Source organism: Pezoporus wallicus, unplaced genomic scaffold, assembly GCF_028554395.1.
Source record: "Pezoporus wallicus isolate ANWC-B61680 ecotype Strahan unplaced genomic scaffold, APGP_CSIRO_Pwel_v1 contig_5261, whole genome shotgun sequence".
In the NCBI taxonomy this organism is placed as follows: Eukaryota; Metazoa; Chordata; class Aves; order Psittaciformes; family Psittacidae; genus Pezoporus; species Pezoporus wallicus.
The window spans coordinates 795897-816725 of NW_026642423.1; the positions used below are offsets into that span (position 1 = coordinate 795897).

At 50.8% G+C, this 20829-nt stretch overlaps 1 protein-coding gene across 4 annotated transcripts in view; it reads right to left on the reverse strand.

Annotated features, from left to right (window-relative positions):
• Positions 1-414: 414 nt before the first annotated feature.
• SLC4A3 (solute carrier family 4 member 3) overlaps positions 415-20829 on the reverse strand; it is a 32755-nt gene continuing 12340 nt past the window's right edge. For 2 of the 4 annotated variants that reach the window (XM_057430143.1, XM_057430142.1), the window contains 17 exons: positions 15394-15545; positions 14580-14760; positions 13905-14040; positions 13648-13819; positions 13152-13248; positions 11192-11376; positions 8897-9110; positions 8359-8580; positions 7884-8032; positions 6379-6573; positions 5731-5937; positions 5044-5133; positions 3570-3736; positions 2436-2689; positions 1944-2113; positions 1307-1480; positions 415-569 (listed from right to left, as the gene is read on the reverse strand). In XM_057430143.1, coding sequence (XP_057286126.1) covers positions 492-569; positions 1307-1480; positions 1944-2113; positions 2436-2689; positions 3570-3736; positions 5044-5133; positions 5731-5937; positions 6379-6573; positions 7884-8032; positions 8359-8580; positions 8897-9110; positions 11192-11376; positions 13152-13248; positions 13648-13819; positions 13905-14040; positions 14580-14760; positions 15394-15545 — 2843 coding nt within the window. In that variant the 3' untranslated portion in view covers positions 415-491. Of the gene's footprint in view, positions 570-1306; positions 1481-1943; positions 2114-2435; positions 2690-3569; positions 3737-5043; positions 5134-5730; positions 5938-6378; positions 6574-7883; positions 8033-8358; positions 8581-8896; positions 9111-11191; positions 11377-13151; positions 13249-13647; positions 13820-13904; positions 14041-14579; positions 14761-15393; positions 15546-15679; positions 16981-20248; positions 20699-20829 lie in introns of those variants that run through there. The other 2 variants (XM_057430144.1, XM_057430145.1) reach the window with 2 other exon arrangements.

Genomic DNA, 20829 nt, shown 5'->3' on the forward strand with positions numbered 1-20829 from the left:
CATCCACCAGTTGAGCAAGGAGGCTGCTGGCCTGGGAGAAGCCCATTGGCCGTTCACAGGTAGCATCCAGCCCATCTCTGTGACTGCTCAGTGGCACATGGTGCTGAGACACCCAAACTTCACGGTAGTGGAGAGGGACAGGGTGGCACCAGCTGGCATGGCTCCCCTTCACCACCAGGAGACCAGGCATAGGCTGCCTCCAGCAAGGAGGGGGCAGAGCCCTGACCCATGGGCACTCAGGACCCACACAGTTCTGTGATGTGAGAGGCATCTCTCAGCCCACCAGGTCCAAGAGGAGAGAAACTCACAGCCTCTGCTGAGCAAGCGATGAGGCAGCAGGAGTCAGGGCTGCCTCCTGCGGGGCTATAGAACAGCCATTTGTTGGTTCAGGCAAGAGATCACATGACTCATGGCAAGTCTCCAGTTAGTCCTTGGGAGGGATGATCAGGCGTGAGCAGCCTGTCCCACGAGTGTGGAGGGCAGCTCCCAGCTCACACAGGCATGTGCAGCTCGTTGTACTCATCCCGGCCATCCTCATCAAAGTTTGGCTCTGCATCTTCCGAGTCCAGCTGGGGAGAGGAAGAGACTGGGCTAGGAAGCCGCCCCTAGTGCAGGATCAAGCGTGGCATGGAGGGACCAGCATGCAGCAAGCCAGGCAGGTGGGCTGTGCCGGGAAGAGCAAAGCTCTTACTCCTTCCCCTCCCAGCGGTCTCCTTTTTGTACCCATCCATGTGTCCCCAACCTGATGCCCTTTCCCGGAGTGTTTGTTTGACAGTGCCCTGTCACTGGGGCTTTGGTCCAGACCAGCAGCTCCTCCCCTGCTGGCAGTGCCCACTTCTGGGTGCTGCTCCAGGCTGCTTTCCAACAGGAGCTCAGGATACTGGCAGCAGTCAAAGAGCTGCCAGCACCCTGGCTCTGTGGTTACATGCTCCTGTACCAAGCTCTGGTGTGCTGCTGGGCTGTCCTTGCTGCTGTCTCAGTGGGAAATGGGTTGTCGCTTGATGAATAAGCCACAAATGGGGAGGAAGATGGAAGGGGAAACCCTTATTCTAGGTCTCTGTGTGGTAGGATCCTCTGTCTCATTGCTCTAGGTTGCTCATCCATCCCACACTGCACTCTCTAGTGCTCTCTCAAGCTCTAAGAAAGCCATCCACTCACCTACTGCTGTTGAACAAAGACCCCCAGACAAGAGCAGGAAAAGCCAAGGCTTTGCTGGCCCAGGATCTCCTAGCCTTTCAGTCTGCCAAATCTCCTCAACCTCACTCCAGTCTTGCAAGCTAGGCCGTTAAAACAGTTGTCTGCTTACCGCTTTGAGCTCCCTGTCATGGAAGAAGTGGGGCAGCACGAAGCGTCGCAATGGCACTGTCATGATCAGGACAAAGGGGAAGGCCAAGGATGCCACTGTAGATTTCACCACCCAGAGCAGCACAATGCAGGCCAGCTGAATGCAGGTGAAGAGATTCATCCTCCAGGTCTTCACCTAGGGAGGTAAATGCAGACTAAGAACACATTATCCTTCCACACAGATTAATGAAGAACCAACCAGCAAGACATAACCCTTCTGCATAGCATAGTACAGTAATGTAACACTGCTGCACACTACCTGCCTGTACTCTACAACAAGGCAGAACTCTTTAACACATCAGCCTCTGTGCAACCTAGCAGTGCAGTGTCCCTACACTCACTCAAGCAATACATCACTCCCATAGACAGTCCATCTTTACAGTATCCTGGCAAGACACTCCTGTGAAGCCTATCAGTACACTATTCTAGAGATGTACCACCTCTACGCATGGCTTGGACTTACTTCTCGGCACAAGCTTGCAGCCAAGGCAGGGGTCACCAAGCCAAGCATCAATCTAGCAAAGCACCATTCTCCCCTCACCTGCCTCTTCTTCCTCTGCTCCTTGTTACCTGGTTCCCCACAAGCTGCTTTCACTCACCTTGACAACATAGATGTGGTCAGGGTGGTGCTTGGATGGCATGAAGATCAGGAGCAGCCGCTCATAGAGCTGGATGCCAGTGAGCGATGTAACCCCCATGTACAGGAAAATGCCAAAGAGCACGGCCAGTGGGATCTGCCGCAGCATGTTCCCCATCACAATGGACAGACCTGCACAGAGAGAGATCAGGACAAGGTGTGTCCCACGCCAGCCCCTCTGCAAGGCACCTCAGCTTCTGTCCCTCTCCCGCCTCATCTCTGTCCTAGGGTGCAAGGGAAAGGAAGTTCAAGAGGGGTCTAGCTGGAAGGGTTGAAGGGTTGCAGAGCTGGACTGACCATGGCAGGGTATCGAAGGCTGCCAGCAGAGAGCTCCGTGAAGGTGGGGGCTGTCCTACAGCAAGCAGGCAGAACGCAGGCTGGCCTGCGGGGCAGGGATACTGCCAGGAGTGGTCACCCCTGACCTCCCCCCTCCTTCACCCGAGCAGAGGCTCACCAACAAGAGCAGCAATAAGCGCTCCAGTCACACGCTGCTCCTTCACTTCCTCAATCTTGGGCTTCTCTCCTGGTGCAATGGCCTTGCTCATGACCGTCAGGGCATTGACGTGGGTGACGGAGCGCACCGTCGCCGCAGTCAGCCAAGGCAGCCCAAAGAGTGCGCAAAGCCCCCCCATAGTGCCAATAAGCAGCAGGTCTAGGTGGAAGCCAGAGCCTTTCAGCAGTTTCCTCTCCTTCTTGCTAACAATCAGCCTGGAAGGAAGAAGAGCTCAGGTCAGCGCCAGGCTCAGCCCAGTGCCCAGGAACAGCACATTCACTCCCTGGAGAGACCACACAACATGGGGACAACAAGTAGATGGCTGAGGAGAGAGATGGTGGATGCCAACCTCAGGTTAGAGGTTTCCTCCTGCACTTGGCTAAGGTGCATCCCCACCACACTATGATAAGAGGGGAGCCGAGACATGATGGCAGAACCCAAGAAGATACAGTTCTGGTGTCCTCAATAGAAGAAGGACAGACCTGTTGAAACAAGTCCAGAGGAGGCCACAAGGATGATCAGGGGACTAGAGCACCTTCCGTATGAAGACAGGGTGAAAAAGTTGGGGTTGTTCAGCCTGCAGAAGAGAAGGCTGCGTGGAGACCTCATAGCAGCCTTCCAATATCTGAAGGGGGCCTACAAGGATGCCAGAGGACTATTCATCAGGGACTGTAGAGATAGGACAAGGGATAATAGGTTTAAACTTAAACAGGGGAAGTTCAGGTAAAATATAAGGAAGAAGCTCTTTACTGTGAGGTTGGTGAGGCACTGGAACAGGTTGCCCAAAAAAGTGGTAAATGCTCCAATCCTGGCAGTGCTCAAGGCCAGGCTGGACAGAGCCTTTGGGCGACATGGTCTAGTGTGAGGTGTCCCTGACCACGTCAGGGGAGTTGAAGCTAGATGATCTTATCCAGCCCTAACCAGATGATCCTTTCCAACCACAACCAGTCTGTGATTCTATGAAATGGCCAGAATCCTGCCCTTGCTGTCCCACTGGGATGCCAGATGCATCACCACATGAACAGCACCAACACCCATCCCAGCCTAACCTACCCTTGGGTTAGTGACGATAGGCACTGGTGGGGAGGTACTCACGTGGTGATCTGTGTCTCCATGAAGATAAGAATGAAGACCAGGAGGGCTGGGATGGCAGAGGCAAACATCATCCACATTGGAAAGGTCCCGCTGCTGCCCATGGGGTGAATGAACCAGCCACGCTTGTGAGGAGATGTGACTGACAGGCCAGAGGGGACATTCAACTTCTGTAGGTGTAGCCACAAAACCCAGCAGTTAGTCATCAGTAGACACATGCCCACAGCCTCACACAGGACAGCCTTGATCCTCCTGGTCTTCCTGGTCTGAATGCCTCAGATGATGGGACAAACACCCTGACCCGAGCAGGACTTTCTCATGGATAATCCCCTTCAGTGAAAAAATCCCATGTGCCCTAACATAGGCCTGTCTCATTTCCTTTCAGCTATTGGAATTCCCTTCAGTTTTGTCCAAGAGACCAAGGAAGTATTTTCCCATAGGAATAGCACTGTCAGTGGTTGCAGAACAGAGTAAAACGCTCCTTGACCTCTGCTTGCACAAATCAAGTGTCCTGAACTTGCCTACCCTTCTCTGAGGTGGCTTTTCAGACTTTCAAAGCTTTTTCTGAGACATTTTTCAGTATTGTCTGTGCAGCGCGAGCCCCAGGAGCAGCCACATTCTCTGGAAATGAACCTACTCTGATCATATTCAGAGGGACTAACGTGTTTGTGCTCCTATCAGAGACCATGCAGACCCCTAACTGTACATCACCCCGACCCTGCGTTCACCAGCATTTGAACTCTCAGCTCTGCAACGCTCTACAGCAGTTCTTGCTGTCTGCTTGCGTGAGCACTGCAGGGAGAGTTTATGATTTGCATTTATGTTAATCAGCATAAGTATGAATAATATTTCTGGAATGCTTGTACTTGAGCTAAGCTGTGTAAGTGCCATTTTCTCAGAAAGCTTTGTACATACGCTGAGTTAACACTGAAATGATAATGCTTTTGATATTAACTGTAGAAGTCTAGAAGGGTATGAAAAGAATGTAACAAAGTGCATGATTTTACTAACATCTGATAAAGCCAGATTTTTCATTGAAATTTAAATGAATAGAAATGCATTTGGATTCTGTTAAGCCTTGGGCTGTCTGGAAAAAAAGCTTGCATGCTGAATAGGAACTACCTTTCACCCATGCTCAATGTCAGCTGAAAAAAATAACAAACCAAAAATATATATTATTACACATCTACTAAAAAAGGGGGGAGAAAGAAAACCTGTAATGTGGGTCTGTTTGATAACATTTCAGTTTGTGCATAAACTGGGAAAAAAAATCATTGTATTTGAGGCAAAGTGATCAAAATATTTAGCAGCCTATAGTCAAGAAGAGCACAAATATGCTAGAACATGTTATGACTAAAGAGGCAGGAAATATGAAGCTCCTGTTGCACAAGAGCAGGCCATGGTGCCACAGGGATTCACTGCTGGGATGCAGTAGGGGTTCTGAGGGCGGTGCTGGTGCCTCCTGCATGTACCATACCTGCGTGTATGTGTCAGTGATGGTGTAATCCACCAGCACCATGACCAATATGGAGATGGGGATCCCGAAGTCTCCGATGATCCGCCGAGCCTGCAGAACAAACACCCTCTCTGGCAAAGGGAACGGGTCAGCTCTGTCCCTCCACCCGGCTACACAGAGAGTGCAGCAAAGCGAAGCCCCAGATAGGGCCAAGCACCACTGCAAACCTAAGCACTGCTGCTGACCAGGGCAAGTGACCTCAGCCTTGACCCATCCAGCTGCACACCCCACTGCCCACATAACACAGTCCTCCAGCCACTCGTAAATTGCTCCTATGAGCCTATTTGGATGGTGCTCCAGTGTTACACAAGCCCTGCATGTTCCAAAGGAACAAGCTGTAAGCTCTTCCTCCTATATTCTAGTTTAACAGACTTGTATCCAGCTAAAGGTTTCCTAAGGTCCAGAGGACTTTGCAGCAAACCTCACTCGGCTCACTGGAGCAGGACAATGCAGATACCATTACCAAGTGCCAGCTCTGGTCTGGAGGCAACGGCAGGCTACCATCCCTTCTGCAGGGTATTTAAGGGATTGCTAGTGTTTATTTAGGGGATGGTCCAAATGTTCTGGAGAACAAAGGTCTGTAGCAAGAAGCATTATTTGTTGGGCACATCCCTTGTCCTTAACATCTGGGTCCCACAAGCTTCTCACCTTTCCTCCTAAGAAACGGCTGTTCTTGAACTTGCGCATAAAGAAGGCAATGAAGAAGGTGCCTAGCATGAGGATGAGGGAGAGGAGAGCAGTGTTGGGCTGCATCCTGATTCCCAGTGACATCGCATCCGCAGAGAGCATGCTGGCATTCAGGCCACTCTGCACATTCGGTGGGTAGAATTTCAGCAGAGGATGTTCTGCAAACACCTGGGCAGGTGAGAGAAGCAGCAGGTGCTGTCACCACAAGGAGGGACAGGTGGCACTGTCACTACTGAGGGCAAGGGGAAGCGGAGATATCCTGCTCTGTGGAGAGGTGAGAGCAATAGATGGTGGGTGGAAACAATCCCAACATCTGTCACCTTGCCTCGCAACCTACCCAGCTGGAGAGGGCTGGGGAGAGAAAAGTGGCCCCTCTTTAATGCCTCCTGCAGGAAAAGAAGGGGAGACAGACATTAGGGCTCATCCTGCCAGTTTCTGTGGTGGCACAGGGGCCAGCTGGGCTGGGGCATCAGAGGCCAAAAATGATCTGCTCTGCAGAATGTCTAGGAAAGCTGTGGCTGAGCTGGCCCTTCCCCCCTACCTCCTGTACACAGCAGGTTCCTGGGGGATTGAGAGATGCAGCAGCTCATCTCTCTGGGGAAGGTTCACCTTGTACAGTTTGTAGAAGGTCTCGTAGATAAAGATGAGAGAGATGAGGAAAGCAAAGATCTCCTGGGTGAAGGGCGAGATGTAGCGCACCAAGAAGCTTCCCTCAGCTGCCACAATAATGAAGATGAAGACGATGAGCCACAAACCAATCCACACTCTGCCTGTCAGATACTCAATGCCTTGTGTCTGGCAGAACTGAAATGGAAAGGGGAAGGAGTTACTCATGGCTCCTTAGGCTGCCTCCCACATCTACTCCCCATTAAGATCAAAGATTCTCCTGATAAAACCATCTACATCTGCTTGGACATCCAGCACAGAGACAGTGAACTCAAGGCTGGAGTCACATGTAAAGTTGCAGACTTTGCATTAACACCAGCCAGATCACATCAAGCAGATCTTTACTGCTCCAGTCTTTGTAACAGTACCTCCTTCACTCTCTGCTGAAGCCATCCCATGCATGATGCTCCCCATGTCACCCATATGGAGATGCCATTACTCAAACACAGTTCTCCGCTGCTCTATGCACTCAAAAGCACAAGACTGTTTCACACAAAGGAGAGCCTGAGCAGCCTGCTGGTCCCACGGCATAAAGGCCATGTTAGCTGGTGCATGATCCCAGATGGTGCCCTTTTTACACATACAGGAGAAAAGCCCCCAAGCTGTCACCACAGAACATCTCCACTGCCTCTGCTCATCCACACACAGCAACACCAACTACTTCTATTACTTCCAGCACAAATCACATCCCTTCCTTTGCAGCCCTCCTAGTACCACTACAGACAGTGCCCTCCCACAGGGCAGAGGTATACCACTGCACACAATGACTGGGCAAAGCAAAAGCAGTCAGTGAGAAGTGCAGTCACAGAAGAGCAGAAAAATTCCCACTGCAATAGCATCACCAGCTCCAAACTCTTGACACATCAAGGTGAAAATATAGCTGTAGGAAAAAACACATGTTAAAAGCCCAAGCATCACCATCAGAAAAAAAGGAGAAGGATTAGACCCACTTTTTGGTAGTATGGTGACAAAGGGATGCTTTTAACTGTGAAGAGATTATGTTACTTGAAAAAGAAACACGTCCATCCTGGCTACCCAGGGTAGAGGTACATGGGTAGAGGCTGTGAAATGGTCATCAATAAAGGAAGCACCAACAATAATACTGTATTATGGACCAATATTTTAGGATGCAGAATTGTGCCAGGATAGGCTGCAGCACAGGGCTGGGGGCTGATGCTCCCCTCACAGCAGCAGAGGAATGTTGTTACCACTGTCACATCTCAAGAGGGTCAGAGCACGGAATACAGCAACAAGTCCCTGTGGTGTGACAGACATGCAAAGGGTTAGCAGAGCCAGAACCAGCCCTGGCTGAGGTGAGGGCAGCTTGAAAGGACCCAAGGAGTCCACACCATCAAAGACCCTTTAAAGAGCTGATAAATGCCTGCTGCCCTCTCCAGCACAAGGGCAGAGCAAGCAAGTGCCAAGCACAGACACTGCTTCACATGTACCTTGTAAAAAGCTTCTTCAAACACCAGCAGAGGCCCTGAGAAGCCAATGACCAGGAGCGGTTGAGCTCCAAGCAGGGAGAAGAGTATCCCTAAAACCGAGGTGGAGATTATCAGCTCAGAAACCCCCATGAGACCTTCAGTTTTCTCCCCTGGGAAAGAAAACAACATGTGTTAAAGCCTGGACAAAACCACTGTCACCACAGGCAGGCAGGCTGCAGACACAGCTCCAGACAGAGGAGGCAGGTCTCTGTCCCATCAGTCAGAGGTCCCCTGCAGTGGGCAGGGAGCACAGAGGGAGCCTGGGGAGCCGAGGCTGGAGAGGCCAAGCGGCAGTGAGGGAACAAGGCAGCAGCTGAGGCACAGCACTGCTGCTCTCCCAGAGCAAGCAGAACTGAAGCCCACCCCAGCACAGCATCACACAGACACAGCCAGTGTCCCAGCGTGCAAAGAGCAGACCAGAAAGCAGGCCCATTACCTAGGAGTCCCCCGAAGGTGATGGCAGGAGAGAGAGCAGCAAAGTAGATGAAGAGAACGGCTGCGAGACACTGGCTGTGCAAGGCGTCTCTGATGTCACTGAGGTATTTGGGGTACCTGCGCTTTATGTCCCGAACCAGACCTCCAAAAAATATCCCAGTCCGCTTCAAAGGGTCGTCCTCAGCTTCCTCCTCCTCTTCCTCAGCTTTCACTTCACACAGCTCTGGAGGTACATGGAGGGTAGGGCTTGAGGAGGAGAATGCAGATCTGCGCTTCAGCTGTCCCTCTGCCCCATGCCCCCTGAAACCTTCCTCCAGCAGTGCTGACCCCCTGCAGCTGCACATCCCACTACCTCCAGATGCCCCCAACTGCCAGAGCTGCCCACAGCCACTGTTCTACATCCCCTTGCCGTCCTCCCCCCTGCCCACTGCAGGAGCCAGACCCGCTCACCCCTCTGCCAGGCTCTGTGAGGGGAGGGCCCACTGGGGCACGCAGGGCACTAGGCACAAACTCTTTTGCCCAAATGTGAGTGGAGAGACCTTTGGCTTCCTGGACAGCCCCCTCCTTCATGGACTTCTGCTCCCTCTCCTTCCTCTTCATCAGCAGTAACTTCTGGAAGGTGGCGATGGATTTGAGCAAGTCTTTCCCCTCCACCTCAGATGGGGGGATGACGATGCTGCAGTCCAAAAATTCATTGATTGCGTTGAGGAGGTCTTGACGGTCATCTGCCATGTATGCAGCCTCGTGGAAGTGCTGAGAGGAGCAGGGAAAAAGAGAGAGGAAGAAGGCTCAGACCAAGACTGCACCCATCTCCCTGCAGCCTGGAAATGCTTGCTGTGACCATATAGTAACATCCTGCTCCCTCAACCCAACACTTGACTCACTACTGCCACTCTGTGACCCACATTCCTGAATCCCTCCTCCACATCTTTCTACCCAATGCCCCTCACAGAATCCCATGTCTTTCTTCCCTTCCCTATCCATCTTTTCCAGAGAAACTCTTTGCTCCTGCTTTTCTCCCCAGTGCTCCACTGCTCTTGAATGCTCCTGCAGCATCTCTGCCAGCTGCACGCTCTGCCAGACCACAGGGCGTCTCTCATTGGACCTCTCCATCAATCAAAATCAGATCTGTGCTTCCGAGGTATAGCCTGGTGCCACTTATTCCCTAGGCCAGATACCACAGCTGGCCAGCCCGTGCCTCTGTTCACACCAAGTAACTGTGGCTGCATCAGGCCTAGATCGTTACAAGTTCTGCATGCCATTCCTCAGTCCTGCAGGGCTCTTGTTCAGAGCCCAACTCAGACATGTACCAGAAGCCAGGCGCAACAGAAATGAAAGCTGTTTCCTGCCCCTGCAGCTCAAAATTAGAACTTTGCAATAGAATGACATCCTCCCAGTCTGGTGTTGGGTTTGTTTTGAGGGAGAAGCTGGTGGAGCCCTAAAGCACCACAAAATAAAGCACAAGAACCAGGACGTGAGCAGGGAGAGTAAGAGACTCTTGGGAGTCTCCACATGGGAGAGGGAGGGAAAGCAGAAGTCTACAGCATGAGGGAAGCCATGTAAGGGAAACCAAGCATAAAAGGGGAGATATCCTAACGGCAAGGCCAAGATGACAAGGAAGTACTCCAAGGAGACCATGAGGAGACAGCAGATTGGCAGGAAGGTGCTGGCAAATGGGCAGAAGTGCTGCATTGCCTCTGGAATATGCCTGCAGAGAAGGGGCTGGAAGAAGATGAACAAGTGAACAGCCTGTAAAGCAGGTAGGGGACAGCTAAGGTCCTTGCAGCACAGACTCCCTGGAGCCACAGCTTCAAATTGTAAATGATATCGTACTCTCTTCATGGCGCCAGCCACTGCATAACCTTGCTATGGCCAGCTCTGGCTGCGGCAGCTGGCTCTCCTCTTCCAGCAACAGAGGAGCAGAGGCTCAAATGAGTGAGATCAGTCCACAAACGCAGTGCTGAAGCTGGAATATGGCACTTCATGTCTTCTGGCTACAACCATAGTCTGAGCTGAGCCCTATGTAACTCCTAGGAAAGGATCTTTCAGCCAAGAGCCCCTGTTCCCTGCAACCCACCTGCTCTGATTGGACTTCTTTGTCCCCACTTCAGGAAGAGCTGGGCACTGGTGACAGAACAGGCAGGCATTTTACTTGGTTATAGTTACATGGCACTAAGCCAGGTGGACCCTGTGAACCTTTGATTTTCCTGTCCTGGATGAATACAGCAGATGCTGATTGTCTTTTCTTTGCCTTTAATTCCTTACCAGGATAATGAATTTCACTTTCCTGCCATCTAGCTAGATGGGGGACTTCTAGCAGTGCACACGCTTCCCAGAAAAGCCTTCCTGCCTCCTCATCTCTCCTCCTGCATGAATGTGCTCCTCTGCATGGATGATGCCCTAGCTACAGGGCAGCTAGAAACCTTCATCCGAACACCAGACAATCCCCAGGCATTGCTGGATCTTTTTGTCAGAGTGGCCTGGGCCAGGCATCATGGTCACAGCCTCCTCTCCTATGTTTGTGAAACGTCAACTGAACACAATTCCTCTAACCTTGGGCAGTCCTTTGCTCTTGGTTTTACATACAGCCCCTTTCTTCACCCAGCCTAACACTCTCTGTCCCAGCCAAGTGCCTGTCCTACTCTTCCCTTCATACTGCAGCATCCTACCTTGGTCAAGGTCAGCTGCTGTTAAAAATCCCAGGTGCTCATTTCTGCCTGCGCAACCTGGGCCTTTGCATAGCACCTCTCAGAGCTCTCATCCCAGGACTGACTTCGGGGGAGCTATCGAAGCTCCCTCACCTGTGCCAGCATTACTATCCATCAGCACCTCACCTTGTCAGACATAAGAGTGGAGATTGAGCGGCCAATTTCATGGTAGTCCATGTTGGCCTGGCTCGGTCCCAGCAGCACAAAGATGAATCTGACAGGAATCGGGACCTCCAAGACAGATTCCAGGAAGACGGCCTCATTTAGTCGGACAAAGGCCATAGTTGGCTGCTCCAGGAACTGCACACAACCTACCAGGAGGCAATGTTTTGAGCAGAGTCAATAACAGGGGTAATCTGCAGTGGGCTGCCTTTAACAGTGGAAACAGGGATTTTGGGGGGTTCCCATGAGCCCTGCAGTCCTGTTTTCTCCAGACCACTGACACAGCAGTTTTCTCCATTACCACATTCCAACGACTGCTCCAAGTCCCCTATTACTTGATCATTCCCAAGCAGTGCTATCTTCTTTAGCTTCCCAGTTAGCCCATTCTTAATCTCTTACAAATAGGTTCTACTTATACTATAAGGGTCTAATTTTAAATCAGAAGGCCACTGCCTTATAGAAGGAAGTCTCTTAGATGCTACTTTTATCAAACAAACTTCTAATCTCATCAAAGAATGAAATCAGGTTTCCTTGACATGACCTATTTCCCATAAACCTCACTACTTGGCAATAATTACATTCTTATGCTTTAGCTCTTTATTAATTGAATCCTATATTAGCTCTGCCATTGTATTGCCTGGGAAGGACGTTGGGTTAAACAACCTACAGGCACTGGATCACGGTCCTTCCTTTCTTGAGCACTAATGCTATAAGCTTACTGCTGTTTTTCCTTATGTTCCCTGTATTCCTAGATTTATTTTTTTTTCCTCAGATGGAAATGAGCCAGTTCTCTAGACTCATAGGTGCAAACTGCAGTTTGTTTTACAAAGTCCACATTTCATCAATGCTTGGCAGTCTCCTCAGTTCCTAACAGATTGGGAAGTACTCTCGCATCCTCTGGCACACCAGCCGCTTCCTTCCCATGCCGAACACAAATGTTTTTTGAATACTTGTATTTCTCTGACATTATTACTGATCTTTCTTCCATCTGCATCCAGCAAAGAGCCATGTTCTGTGTTAGACTGGCAAATCTGGGCCACCCTAGTAGCCAAGCAAATCCCAAGACACAGCCTTACCTCAGAAATGGCCAGTGTTTAGTTATCTAAGTGCATTTATGAAGCTGATTTGGCCTCGCTGTGGTTAAGCATCAGCTTGATTGAGCTGCCAAGCCTCTTTGCTTGAGCTTTTAATCTACTGGATAGGCAATAGCATTTACTTTGCTTATAGTGTATCTGCATTTGCTGAGATGTTAATGCCAGAGAAGTGCTGAGGACTATTCTTGTGGTCGAAGGCACTGAGCCCACTGATGCTTGAGCCTGCCCACTCACAGCCCTTTTGTACAGAGAAGGATACCCAGGCAGCACTATGGCTGATACCCAAGGCCTTGCCACCAGCCAGGCCCTACTCCCAAAAACTCAAAAGCTCCCTGGCACACATAGCCAGCAACCAACACTGCCCCTGGCAGGGCAGGGCCCTGCTGCTGGTGAGGTGTGAAAAGACCAGATGGAGGGCAGTGATGGCCAGAGAACAGCAGGAGGCCTGACAGCAGTCACTGCCTGACCAATAGTCCCTCAGGCATCACTTAGCCACTTCTAAGCTGCAAAATGGGATCTTATGGTGAGCTTTGTAGGACTTTCTCCTCTAAGTTGTGCCCCAGCTCCCAGCAGCAGTGTCTATCAACCTCTTAATTTAGGAAAAGAACTACCCAGGTACCCCATGCATTTACCACAGAGAAACAGAATGTGCACCATCACCACTGGAGAGAGCATAAAAGGCTCTCTCCCCAGCTGAACTTTGAGAACGTGTACAACAAGATGACCAAGTACCCCTCAGGAAGAAGAGCACAGACAGCTAGGGCCAGACCATGATCTGCACTAGCGGTGCACTCTTTTGGTGCTGGGAGATGCTACATGCCACCTCTTACCCACGAGGACCACTGTGGCTTCTGCATCTTCAGGGATCTTTTCCATTAACTTCAGGTATTTACGGTGGCCCTCAGAATTATGGAGATGTGGGGTTTTCTGCAGGGAAGAATACAGACACGTAAGGATGACATCCCATGCCATGGTCTCCCCTACACAGTCCCACTGGCATATCTGCAGCTGGGCTTGCCTTGGCTGTACGCCCAACACCCTGCTTCACAGGCAAGGCACCCTCACAGCAAATGCCACTCTCCAAGCACCAGGGCTGTTGCTGCCATTGCATGCTCAAGCAGACATTTGCATACAGTGCGAGGCTAAAATTAGGTCCCAAAATCATCATGCAACGACCTGATTTCCAGTGATCCAGAGGAGCACAGCCCTTGCAAGTACAAGATGTGCCATAAGGGGGCCCAGATATGGGCGCCAAGGGCTGCCACCAGCCAACAGTTGTTCCCAGGGTGTGGAAAAAGAAGGACTAACCCCTGATATCACCCTCACCTCCTTGCACTCGGTCTCACTGGCCTTGGGATCAGCCATCTCAATGCGCTCCTCCCCCATGAGGGGCACACAAGTGTCGGTGTGGTTGTGGTGGTGGTTCCCCACGATGGAGTTCATGCTGGAGCTGGAGTGGTTCCTTGGGAAGAATCCCTCTTTCTCATCATTGGGGTGGCTGAGGGGCAGAGTGGTGGCCATGAGGGGACCCGCCGCCCTTGCCACCTGGAGCTTGCAGGTAGTCCCCAAGCCCGGGCACCCACCTGTGCTTCAGCAGCAGGGCACGCAGCACATTGGCTCTGTCTTCTGCTCTAATCTGGTCAGAGATGATCATGGTCTCCACCATGAGGTGGGCAATGCCAGGCAGAGTGGTCTGTTCCAGGTCAAGGAGGACAGCACCTGCCAGCAGGAGGAGAAGAGCCCTGATCATAGCATGCAATACTCCCCAACACACGCACAGTCTGGGACACAGCTGTCCCACCAGGAGCCACGCTTTGGTTGGGGTACAGATTCTCTCAGCTGAGAAATGCCCCAAGTCTAGGTGCAATGCCCCATGCCCTCTGTGTAAACTCTTGTTCCAAGAGAACTCAAAAGCTCCAAGATGCACTGATAGCTCTGGTATGCCCCTCTCATTTTGGTCTCCCACTCTGACCAAACTTGCCTTTTCATACCAAAGATAGGTCCAAGACATGCTGGCCCAGGAACAGCTGGGTGTTAGAACTGCCATGTGCCTGAGAGCAGCAAAGCAGAGCAAGGACACAGCACCCTTGGGCTAATGTAAACCCTGGCAACAAGGGTGCTGGATGGTCTGTCTCTACAGACTCTACCTGGAGCCTGAATACAGACACCATTGGCGTGTCTCCAGTTAGTGACAGAAGCTGTCCAGCAAAACCTGTCCAGAGCAAGAGACAAACTCTAGCCTGCCATTCCTGACTCACCATGGGCAATTGTCTTCCTGAGCTCCAACAGGCTGCGGAAGGACAGTGAAGCCACGTGGGGTTTCCCCCATCTTGCTGTGTCCTCCTCCACATCCTCCTCAAACTTGATCCAACGGGCTGTCTCCCTCCAGTGCATCTCCTGGTTTTTATCCACCACCAGCTCATTCAGCTCCACAAACACCTGTATGAAATACAGTGAGGACATGAGAGTTCCCCTGATGCAGGCAGCTCTATCAGCAATAGGGGAGCTTCAGGTTTGTTCTTGAGTACCACTTAGTCTAAAGTGCTGCCTGAGCAAGCCTGCCTTAGTTAACCAGAGGCTTAGTGAATAGAAGCAGCCAGGACAGATACTCTTGGCAGTGTAGCAGGAGCTCTCATTAGCACATGGAACACCAGAAAGCTCCTAAGTCAGATACCATGGGCAGAGGAAAACGAATGATGCCATGCTGAATTCCCTTCTACCAAACTGACAGTTTTGTCCTCTGCCTGTTTGTTGGTTTCCCCCAAAATTCCCAACACTTACCAGAGATGGCGACATTACTGCGCTGCCAACTTCTGCAGTAGCACTACCGTTTCTGTGACTTTTTAGTATCTTTCCTAAGGTCAAAGCTTTGTGATTTCAGAGAAGCCTCTGCTTTTATTGAAAACAGTGTATTTTCATGATAATGGATAAGAGCTTGAAATGTCACCCCCAAGGTAATGTAAACAATTAATTATATTGAAACATCATATCTTAAAATGCCTGTTTCTAGTCCTGATTTATGGCTTCAGGCCATAAATCCCAGGCAACTGTGGGAGAACAGCACATGGATACCTCATGGGGCTTTCTATCCAACTTTTTCTTCTTCTTCTTCTTTCTGACAGATGGAGTTGATGCTAATTTTTTGCTTGTCCTGGTGATCTGACTCCGAGATGGTTTTTTCATCAGATGCCTTCTCACACCAGGGTTATCTTCAAAACGGTGGCCTGAAGACACAGGGAAGGAAAAAAGACCCCTAGTTTGTCTAGTGGAAAGACGCTGTCTGGCAGGGAAATATATCGAAACCCACCCTTCTCTTATTAGCTTATGCTAGCAAAGCCCTGGCAGCTGGAGCACTTACCATCATCCTCCAGACCTTTGAAGATCCTTCCTGCCTCATGTCTACTTTCAGCTCTTCCAGACGTCTGTGAGCTAATTCCTTCAAGAATAAGGCTTCCTCCCACGCTGTGCATACACTGGATCATCATTGCAAAAGCTTCTATTCATGGTACTCAAGTTAGACGTGCATGAACCCACCTCATACTCCACCAATGAAGAACAACCTGAAGCTTTGTCTGCATAGCTCTGCACTCAGATAGAACAGGCAGGCACCTGGCTGGGGCTCATTTCTCCCACTGGAGGAAGGCCCGGTGCTCAACAAGCATAAAGGGCAGTGAAGGGGAAGTATATTTAGCTGCTGGTCTGGGAGACACATAGAAATATCAATGATTGTTTTATTTAATTGTGCAATGAGACTGTAGAATCACAGTGCAGACCAGGGCTGCATGGAGGCTGGGCTCCAGCTATCGCTGTTTCTAGACGATCCTCAGTGCCACTGTAATCCCGTCTGAAAGGTCTGTGTTACAGAGTTCAAATGGCTGAATCAAAGCCTCCTGAAGCCTCCAAGAGCAGCTGTTGGGGCTGCATTACAGTCCCCCACCAAGCTACCACTGCTGCTGCCTAGCTAGCGCCCACCAAAACCTGGCCACAACCATGCCAGACTTTTGCAGTGCCAGAGAAACAGCACTTTGGCAACAACTTGCCATAAAGAGTAGTTTCCCTGGACTATTCAGTGTATCTTCCTCAGCACAGACAGACCATAGGGATAAGGAAAGCCTTGGAGCCTGGCTCCAGGATGGACAGGCTCCCCAAGGCAGGTCATGGAGTCAGGGGTTTTGCTCAGCTTCAGTCCATTGAGGCTTGCTGGCCATGCTTGTAAGGCAAAGACAAGGTCTTCTCCCTGGGGGACCAAGGGCAGCTCTCCATTGGCTGGGATGAATGTTAAGTCTCCATGTACTTTTCTGCACTTAGCTTCAAGAGTGGAAGCTCTTAGGCCACAAGAGGTAGTAAAAAGCGCTGGGTTTGAAGGCCATGTGGTCTCTTTTTTATGCATCTCTGGCGTGGAAAGATGCACCCATCATCAGGCCAGGCATACCATGGCCGTGATCCTTGGAAATCTGGGTTGCCAAATTAAACATAAAATGAATCAATACTGAGCCTCAAGGCATTTTCCCCCATTGGCTGCCCTGCTGATGCATGTCCTGCTGACAGCTAGACTCCTCCCTGCTCCACTTACTGCACTGCAATGTCAATAGGAGCCAATAACTGCCTATCACTATGAACACTTCTGGGAGCTGGGCACATGTGGGGCTTCCTTGGACTTTTGCAGGATTTCTCAGCTCCTGTGCGCATGGAAACCACTTCACCACACTCAGAGTAGGTTCATGCATAAAACGAAGTCCACCAGGCAGATGATCTTGGTATCTGGCACCTTTGCTCCAAACCCTGCAGCTTCTGATTCTCCCATGCAACCTAAGACTCATTCTTACCATGTCCCTGGAAGACCAGGGCCAGAGGACACTCTGCCCAGCAAGACAGAGCACTCACCCAAAGCACAGTAAGCCTCCCCCATGGTGATGACAACCTGCCACACAGTACTCCTCAGCAATTGCCACTCCTCAGCAATAGCCCTGGAACGCACGCACAGGCGTTCAGTCTCAGCCACCAACTGGTTGGAGGACAGATAAAATAAAAGGAGCCAAGTTTCCTGCCAGCATCTCCAGTGACTCCCACACTCTGACAAGGACAGCAGCCAGAATGCTGCAGGCTCAGAACAAACTGGTGAAGGCACACCTTCAGAGCTCTGTGTAAGACTAAGGAGTGATGCACTTGTGGCTACTGAGATGACAGCTGCGGGGGAACAACTCATAGAAGCAGGGTGGACACATGGGCTTAATTTACAAAGAGGCCCCTGGCTTTGTAAGTCCCAAAAGGCTGCTCCAGGCAGAGCAACCTTTCTGTGTCACATCAGATTGGTGCTTCCCTCAAATTAAAGTTAAGCTTCACTAAGTCTTGGGTCCTTACTCAGGACAGGATCTTGGACTGAGACAAAAGGGTGATGTGCCCAGGGCATAGGAGCTCTGCCCTCCTTGCTTGGAGTCAAACTCCCCAGGATGAGTTGAAGCAGCCAAGGACAGCTCTTCCTTCATGTCCTCTCCAGTGCTCCCCAGGAGCAGAGAATGAGACAGTGACAATATCTGAGGATACAGAGTGAGTCCTATGCTAACTACAATGAACTGGTATGCCACCCTCCCACACAGCATCTCCTACAGTCTCCTCCAGATCTTCTTGCTACTTTGGCTTCCAGTCAAATTTCTTGGGATGATCAAGGTCCTCTTCCATCAACTTACATCTGAAGATGACAAATACAACTTTGCACTTGTTAAAGTCTCTCCCAGAGTGGCTGTGATAGTCAGTCCAACTTGGCAGGCAATTTCTTTCAATTTGTGTGTAAGCTCATGCTTCCCTCTTTTCCTTATCTTCTATTCAGAAGCAGGAAGTCCAGAAAGAGGCATCAGAGTATTTGTATCAGTACTAGAGAGCAACTTGCTATCCCCACATCACAGAAATGGTGCACACTTCCCACGTACCCCAATGCTTAAGTTATACCAAGAAAACAAAAAAAGGTTGAAACTCAATTTCTTTGAATATTTAAAATTAGACTAAAGAAAATGCTAATCAACATACAGTAAATCACAACACTGTGCTGGCTTCTGGAAGAAGCCCTGCCCTGCACAAACCCCAGGTCTCTCCTGGCTGATGCCGAGTTCAATGTGATAAGGACAGCTGGACCCCGGCTCGTCCCTACTGCCATCCAGGTCTCCCTGCCCAGCTCTCCCCATGCTCTGAGCACTAAAAGGAGTGCAAGGAGAGCAGCTCGGGTCCAAAAAGGACTCACTCTGCTCAAAAGCTATTAAATTCCTCCTGGATCTGAGTTGGTCCTGGAAGACGTACTGCTATGCAGTAAGCAGGCGGGCAAATGGCACTGGCTGGACACAGGCTCCTCACAGAACTGACTCCGGTGTCTCTGCCACCTCTGTCTCCACTATATCTCTGCAGGATTCATTCACAGTGTGGATTCATTTTGCAGAAATAATTAAAGAGTTGACTGTACAGCACATCCTATTTCAAGCACCTGCAGTATTAGCTGTAGCAATCAATGAACGTATTAACTGCTAGCAAGGCAAATTTCCCCTCTTTATAAGTGATGCACATCACACCTTGCAGAAGCTATCTGCCCTTCTACCTTCCCAAGAATAGCTCTCCTTTCCTATGTGAGACTGGGGCAATTTCTCACACTTCTAATGTACAGTTTGCTCAGCTCAGGACAGCTGATGGAGCCAATTTGCTTCACGTTTCTATTTTGAACTTTGCTGCTACTACAATTTACAGTAACAAGTAGCAGACCCAGCCAGAAGCAAATCCCCACTTGCTGCTCCCTGCAGAAGCACATAGGCAGACATTTCTTCCCCAAAGGGTTGTAAAGATGGGCTAGCTGAGAAACAGAGCACTATGCTGGGACTGGGAGGCAGGGGAAGTTACATGTTTTGCCTGACATCACACAGAGAGGCTGTGGCAGAGCCAGAAGCTCAACCAAGGCATCCCGATTCCATGTTGCAAGTGCTGTGCCTCCCCACTCCTGTGCGCAAAGCCAGTAAGCGAACTAGTTCTGGGACTGCAGCACCCTCTCATGTGTGCTCCTAAAATCCCTTGAAAAATTAACACATGACCCAGGCCATGAAAAGGACATTTGGGCAACCACCACAAAGCTATGGCTATGAACCCTGTCACTCCCAAGGTGACAGACAAAGCCACCGTCAAGCTGTGAGCTACCACCATCTGCCAAGGACCGCCTGCGTGAGGTGGGAGCAAGGCTCTGGATTTTGCACAGTCCCTGCAACAGCTGAGATGCAGCTCTCCACAAGGGATGCGCAGGTCTGAAACAGATGCAGAGAACAGAAATGTTCTTTGTTCTCGGGATTCCTATTCTCTCTTTCCCTGCTTTTCCCACTCTTGGTTCCTTCCTCTTTTCCTGCTTCCAGGCACCGCAGACAGCCTGCCATTTGCTAGTTTCACAGCCAAGCTTAAGCCTCCAGACACAGAGATTATTTTTTCCTCAAGGCATTAGGCTAAGGTGCAGAGGTGAGAACCTGATACCCAACTCTGCTGCTGGATCCACAGCTCAGCTCAAATTCCAGCAAACAGAGCACTGTCACCTTGTGCCACAGATAGAAGGAGAAATGTCTCTATCCTTATACACAGCTCAGAGCAGCTGCTTTTTCTCTAGACACAGAACAGGCCACATCCTGATAAGCACAAACAGCAAGATGCAGCTGTCTCTGGAGCTGCTTGAGCGAAACACAGGGAAGCAACTCAGCACTCCGACACAGATCTGTACAAAGACATCAGACAGACACACAGACCCTCTGGTGTCCCAGTCACACAGTGGGGCAGACCATACCTTCTCTAAACCAGGAGACCAACCTGACATGGGAAGGGTGCATACAGCAAAACAGGGTGGGGGATATACACTTTAGCTGGGGGCTCTGATCTACAGCTGCGACTGTGGGGTCACTGCTCCGGTACTTACAGGCGGGCTCCCTGCCTGGGTAGCCCAGATGATTTCTGATGGCCTCCCATAAATCATAGTCTTCAAAATTGAAGGCAAATTCATCCAAGTCTTCATAGCCAAGCGAGTTCCGAATATGGGTGCTTACTGCTACCTCCGGGCTGCTGCCCCCTTCCGACTCCTTCACTGCCTCCTCTCTCTCTCGAAGGGTTGTCATTTTGTCCTTGTGAAGGTCAGGGGTCAAGCGCCATGAGCCACTTGCCTTCAGAAGAGGGGCTGGGGTAGCCAGGCTGATGCGCTGAAAGCAAAAAACTGCCCCCAGGGGGATTTCACCGCAGCCCTGGGGCCAGCCCCGCTGCCTTGCTTCCTTCCTCACAGGGCATGAAGGTACCCGCTGCAGCAGCCCTGGGGCTGAGGAGGTCCCAGGAAAGCTGGCTCCACCCAGGGGTGCCTCTGTAGGGTCTGCCCCACCAGTTCCTCAGGAGCAGGGTCCTTGCTGTGCCGCAGGGTCTCTTGCCAGATGCCCAGGGACGCTGTCCCTGTGATCCAGGGACAGCCAGGCTGTGTGTGCAGCACCGCTTCTCTCCCTCTCTCCCCTCTGG